At 30.5% G+C, this 6,801-nt stretch overlaps 2 protein-coding genes across 2 annotated transcripts; one reads left to right on the top strand and one right to left on the bottom strand.

Annotated features, from left to right (window-relative positions):
• Positions 1 to 1,353: 1,353 nt before the first annotated feature.
• Positions 1,354 to 2,409, bottom strand: LOC112639703 (general transcription factor II-I repeat domain-containing protein 2-like). Its single transcript, XM_025414569.1, has 3 exons — positions 2,396 to 2,409; positions 1,581 to 2,347; positions 1,354 to 1,448 (listed from the first exon to the last, which is right to left on the bottom strand). The coding sequence occupies exons 1-3, from the start codon at positions 2,407 to 2,409 to the stop codon at positions 1,354 to 1,356; spliced, it is 876 nt and encodes a 291-aa protein (XP_025270354.1).
• A 384-nt stretch (positions 2,410 to 2,793) lies between these two features.
• Positions 2,794 to 3,823, top strand: LOC112639702 (general transcription factor II-I repeat domain-containing protein 2-like). Its single transcript, XM_025414568.1, has 3 exons — positions 2,794 to 2,807; positions 2,856 to 3,657; positions 3,755 to 3,823. Exons 1-3 carry the CDS (start codon positions 2,794 to 2,796, stop codon positions 3,821 to 3,823), a joined length of 885 nt encoding a protein of 294 aa, XP_025270353.1.
• The last annotated feature ends 2,978 nt before the right edge of the window (positions 3,824 to 6,801 follow it).

Genomic DNA, 6,801 nt, shown 5'->3' with positions numbered 1-6,801 from the left:
GGGGTCTACACCTTGCAACCTAATCATACAGGACGCACATACTGCTAAAGCGCCGCCAGTCGAGTAATAAAAGGATATCGTGCAATATTTTTTTCGTCCGCTTAATGCATTAATTTCTGCGATAGATACTATTTTTGATCTGACTAGTGCAGAGTCACTATCCTCACTGCAGTCACTAATACAGTCACTGTCGGACGACAACACGCGATCTTCGTCTTCGTTTTCCATTTGATGTATTATCACACAATATATATATCACAGAAGACTAACAGAACACTATCTTTTTTCTGACAAAACACTTTCCGAGAGAACACTATTTTTTGCTATCGACGTGTCGATGCGTTTTCAAATGATGTACTATGATCTGCTGCGCTTCGATCCTTCTTATATTCGACCAACAAGCTTTCAGAGACTGTTGGGGGTTGACACGAAAGAAAATTTTCTTGCAAATGTACCTAGGATCGTAGAAAAAATGCGCTATTATATTACACAGATTGCTTGAAAAGGTTGGACTGAAATATCTCAAAAATGTAAGTTTATGAAATAAAGTCATAAAAATATGTATAAGAGTAAAAAAAAAAAAGAGTATAAAAGGTTTTCTATAGTATCCCATTTGCAAGAAAATTTTCTTTGTGTCCCCCGATAATCTCTGAAAGCTTGTCCGCTTAATCTCTATTGTTTATACGTCGAACGGGAAAAAAAACCTGGAATTATCTATTACGGGTGTACCTCGAGAGTACAAAGCAGCCGAACATCGGCGCTGATATGTAAACGAGGGAGACACCTCCGATTAGTCAATCAAAGCCAATTGTGTCCAATTGTATTGTGTCTAATCGAGTAATCCCCAGACAAAGCAGCCGATCATTAGCGCTATTAAAATTTTTCCTTAAAAAATAAAATTTTTCCTTAAAAAATAAAATAAAATACAATAAAATAAAATACAATAAAATAAAAGAACAATAAAAAGGATTAGGTCCGCAAAATCTTTTTCAAAATATAATAAAATACAATAAAATAAAATAAAAGAACAATAAAAAAGATTAGGTCCCCAAAATCTTTTTCAAAATATAATAAAATACAATAAAATAAAATAAAAGAACAATAAAAAAGATTAGGTCCCCAAAATCTTTTTCAAAATATAATAAAATACAATAAAATAAAAGAACAATAAAAAGGATTAGACCCAAAAAAGGATTAGACCCAAAAAAGGATTAGGCCTAATCCTTTTCAAAAGAATACCGCTCTTTTGTTTATGCTTGTCATTAACGTGACCCCCCCCCCAACCCCCGCGTGACGTCATACCCCCGCTCCGCTGAGATCCCCTCGCACCTCACCTCCCTCAGAGGACCTGGGTTAGAACCGGCCTACTACATCTACTCTTATTGCAAAAAATGTTTCCAAACATTTTGCAGCACTAAGCCAACGTACTGGACAATGAAGTGGGACATCTGTGTGAACAGCATTATGTTCATTGAGAAATAATTGAAATTTCCGATGAGTAAGAAATTTATGTCCACCTTTAATTATATTAATTATTTTAGTCACAGTCTCCATAGCTGTTGACAATTTAATAACTTTACCGCTTAATGCTTCCTGATGTATTATACAATGTATAATAGGGATGTTAAAGTTTCGCTGCTTTAATTGACCGGCGAATCCTATCTTCGAACCTGTCATAGCTTTCGCGCCATCCGTCGTAATCGAAGAACATTTACTAAAATCTACATCAAATTTTTTAAGTGAGTCTTCAACTGCCAAAAAAATATCAAGACCCGTTGTTGTATCATGTAATGAGACAAAATCTAAAAGCTCCTCGACACATGAGAAATCGTCTTGCACGATTCGAGTAAAAATACTCAATTGACTCAAGTGTCGAATATCGGTGCTTTCGTCAAGACATAAAGAAAAATACCTACATGACTTTAAAAGATTTCTTAATTTTTCTCTTACAGAATTACTGATATCAGTAATTCTTGACGTTATTGTTTTTGCACTAAGGGGAATACTCATTGCTTCCTCAAGAGTTAAGGAATTACCGAAAGCTTTCACTGCTTCGATGATGCAGTTTTTCACAAATGAACCTTCGGCAAATGATTTTGAATTTTGTGCTATGAGCAAAGAAATAGCATAAGATGCGATTAAAGATTTTTGAGAAGAATTTTCAGACGGTATTGCATCTTCTTGATACACTAATTTCAATCCTTCGATAATACTCAATTTTTCTGAATTCGAATAATTGGAATATTCGACTGAATGACGAATTCTAAAATGTCTCTCTATTGCAAATTTTTTTACTACCGAAGGTTCAAAACCGCAAAGTAAACAAACTATTCGATCGGAAATGTAACTGAAAAAATAATTAAATTCCCAAGATTTATCAAATTTCTGAACATACCTTTTATCATCCATTCTTAAGATTGAAGAATGAAGATTATTAATCCTTTCACTGCGAACTTGATCTGCTATCAGCTGTCAGAGGCTGTCTCGAAATCAGCTGTCAGAGGTTGTCTCGAATCGTCAATGTGTCCACTATGATTGAGAGAGTTTAAAAGACTCAACACTGATCAACAATTAAAACAAAAAACCTCGTAACAGTCGCTACCGTGCTTTGCAATTGTTTTCTAACGTGCATTCGTTATCAGTGTTGAGTCTTTTAAACTCTCTCAATCATAGTGGACACATTGACGATTCGAGACAACCTCTGACAGCTGATTTCGAGACAGCCTCTGACAGCTGATAGCAGATCAAGTTCGCAGTGAAAGGATTAATAATCTTCATTCTTCAATCTTAAGAATGGATGATAAAAGGTATGTTCAGAAATTTGATAAATCTTGGGAATTTAATTATTTTTTCAGTTACATTTCCGATCGAATAGTTTGTTTACTTTGCGGTTTTGAACCTTCGGTAGTAAAAAAATTTGCAATAGAGAGACATTTTAGAATTCGTCATTCAGTCGAATATTCCAATTATTCGAATTCAGAAAAATTGAGTATTATCGAAGGATTGAAATTAGTGTATCAAGAAGATGCAATACCGTCTGAAAATTCTTCTCAAAAATCTTTAATCGCATCTTATGCTATTTCTTTGCTCATAGCACAAAATTCAAAATCATTTGCCGAAGGTTCATTTGTGAAAAACTGCATCATCGAAGCAGTGAAAGCTTTCGGTAATTCCTTAACTCTTGAGGAAGCAATGAGTATTCCCCTTAGTGCAAAAACAATAACGTCAAGAATTACTGATATCAGTAATTCTGTAAGAGAAAAATTAAGAAATCTTTTAAAGTCATGTAGGTATTTTTCTTTATGTCTTGACGAAAGCACCGATATTCGACACTTGAGTCAATTGAGTATTTTTACTCGAATCGTGCAAGACGATTTCTCATGTGTCGAGGAGCTTTTAGATTTTGTCTCATTACATGATACAACAACGGGTCTTGATATTTTTTTGGCAGTTGAAGACTCACTTAAAAAATTTGATGTAGATTTTAGTAAATGTTCTTCGATTACGACGGATGGCGCGAAAGCTATGACAGGTTCGAAGATAGGATTCGCCGGTCAATTAAAGCAGCGAAACTTTAACATCCCTATTATACATTGTATAATACATCAGGAAGCATTAAGCGGTAAAGTTATTAAATTGTCAACAGCTATGGAGACTGTGACTAAAATAATTAATATAATTAAAGGTGGACATAAATTTCTTACTCATCGGAAATTTCAATTATTTCTCAATGAACATAATGCTGTTCACACAGATGTCCCACTTCATTGTCCAGTACGTTGGCTTAGTGCTGCAAAATGTTTGGAAACATTTTTTGCAATAAGAAAAGAGATCCTCCTTTTCTTGCAAGAAATGAACAATCAAAAATTTCAAGAATATATATCTCTTTTAGAGGATATCACATTTCTTAGCGAACTTGGATTTATTACTGACATGACTAATCAACTTAGGCTTCTCAATTTAAAGCTGCAAAAAACTAATCAAAATATTTCCCAATTAGTTAGTCATGTTGATTCTTTCCGAAGAAAATTACAATTATTCAAATCTCATTTAAATAACGATATTTTTCATTTTTTCCCTTCTTGCCAGATTCTTCTCGAAGAATACGGTAGTAGCTGTGATTTCAAAAAATATATTTATTTCGTAGATTGTCTTATAGAAGAATTCGATACGCGTTTTACCTGTTTCGAAAAACTTAGAAATGAATTAATTCTTTTCGAGAATCCTCTTACAGCGTCAATCGAAGAACAACATCTTGATTTACAAAATGAATTATGTAATTTACAAAGTGATATTTCTTTGAAAACGGTTAAAGAAACTGGTGTTGAATTTTATAAAATTTTATCAAAATTATCCTATCCCAAGCTTCGCGATTTCGGACTCCGAATTTATTCTATGTTCGGATCCACATATTTGTGCGAGACTTCATTTTCAAAAATGAAGTTTATAAAGAATGAGAAACGTTCTTCTTTAAGCGATGATTCTTTATCACGTCTTATGCGACTTGCTACATGCAATATAGAAATTGATGTTCCTGATCTCGCTTCTAAAAAATCCCGAAAGTCATAAATATTCAAATCAATTATTATTTATTATTCTGTGCAATTAGTTCATTTTAGTCATCAGTGGATTAGGCCTACTGGGGATACCACTTTAAAAAAAACGCGTCAACAATAGTACCTCATGGGTGACGCGGAAAGCTATTGCCATATGCCCGTTACTGAGCGCCGAGCGGCTCGTAGGCTTCGCGCGGGACAGCGAGGTAAGGGGGAACGCGATAGGCGGAGCCAGCTGAAAATCGGCCGAAATGTGCAGTTCTTGCCGAGCTCTGATTTAGAACATAGATTTCAAAATTCTACGCTGACATGTAATGAATTCTTTAGAAACGGCTCTTTATAAAAAATAATAATGCAAATTTGATTTAATGATTTTGTGATAATTATATATTTTTAAATATTATATATTTTTAATTATATATTTTTAAATATTTGTAAAATAATATATTTAATTATTAGTTTTATAAATCTCAATTAAGAATTTACAATATTTAATTTTTTTTTCAAGTGAACTGAAGAGATGCGTTTAACAAAAGAAAATAGATTTAAAAGTTAAAAATATGCCTGAACATTGGGAAAAATGTTTATTTTGACATAGAATATAAATTAAAAGTGATGGGTCATTGAGATAAAATGTTTAATTTGAGGACATTTCCGTATATCGATAGTATGTATTGGGAACCGTCTTTAAATTATGCAATTGATATGCAGAGAAATGTCTTCAAATTAAACATTTTATCTCAATATACTTTTAAGACATTTTTTATACCTCAAAATAAATATTTTATCTCAATGTTTTTCAAATATATTTCAAACAGTTTAAATGCTTATTTCTTTTGTTGAATTTATTTCTTTTGTATTTCTTGATTTTGTTTCTTAAAAGAAAAATTAAACTTTGTGAAATATAAATTAAGATTCATAAATCTTTAATAATTGTTTATAATTAAATATATTATTTTTCAAATATTAAAAAATTTAATTGTTATTAAAAATTTACGTTATTAATCTTTATAAAAACCGTAAAGCAATAATTGCGCGTAAATGTAGAGTCTTGAAGTATACGTTCGAAATAAATATTACATACATATTCAGCACTTTTTTAAAAAAAAAAAACAATTGTAGTTAAATGCTAATTGCAAAATTCTTTATATAATTATTATAATATTAAAAATATTATATAAAAAAATATAAAATATTATGAAAATATTAATATCTTTTAAATATGTATTTGAACAACTTGTAAACCAGCTTTATAGCTTTTTATAGATTTTTATATATTTTTATACGCCAAATGTTTAATATGAGGACATTTCCGTCAGGTATGTCAACTGTATAATTTGAGGACAATTCCCAATCAATACCTTTGTCCAATAAATCTCAAAATATGCAATGACTACATAATTGCTATAATTTTCTTATTTATTGTTCTATAAACAAAATTTCAAATTGCATGTTATTTATGAGGTGCCATAGCACTAATTATATAAATAAAAGTGGGATGTCCCAAAACATGCTTTGTGCATATATATATATACGAGTATATATATATATATATATATATATATATATATATGTATATATCAATATATATATATGTTTATATCAATGTGGAAACTGATCCTAGAAATTTATTATCAATTATTATTGTATATTCTCGAGAATAATTGAAAAAATTTGGCATTTATAAATCATTTATTATAAATATTCGAATATTTAATTCTTATTGTTTATACAATATTATTTAATTAGTTTTACAATTTAATTTACATCTCAGTGTATTTCAGATATTTCAAATCTATTTGCCAAAAAAATTTATTTCGTTCCATCAATCATCACTTGGCACATTGAATGTGCCTAGTATTAAGTTGGGATATAGTTCTCAAAAATTTTCTTTACAAGTGATTATAAGTTTTCATATAAATCATGTTCTTATATACATCACCGTTTAAAATTTTCCCGTCTTTACTTCTCCCTCTTACACAAAATTTTTTTCAGAAGTCTACACAATCAAGAATTATAAGAGTTTTATTAATTTAAATTAATATAAATTATTAATTTTTGTTCATTACAAGCATAATACGTGTCCAACGGATATTTTTGCCTCATGACTAATTTTCGATTCTATCATAATCACTATTGGTATTTTTTATGTGACATTTTATATAATATGTCGGAAGAGATTTATTAATTATTCATTATATCATCATTAAGTCATATTAAAAAAATTTAATTTATAATTCTCGTA

This window comes from Camponotus floridanus, unplaced genomic scaffold, assembly GCF_003227725.1.
Source record: "Camponotus floridanus strain SB8 unplaced genomic scaffold, Cflo_v7.5 scaffold83, whole genome shotgun sequence".
In the NCBI taxonomy this organism is placed as follows: domain Eukaryota; kingdom Metazoa; phylum Arthropoda; class Insecta; order Hymenoptera; family Formicidae; genus Camponotus; species Camponotus floridanus.
This window is presented reverse-complemented; position numbering and strand designations above follow the sequence as displayed.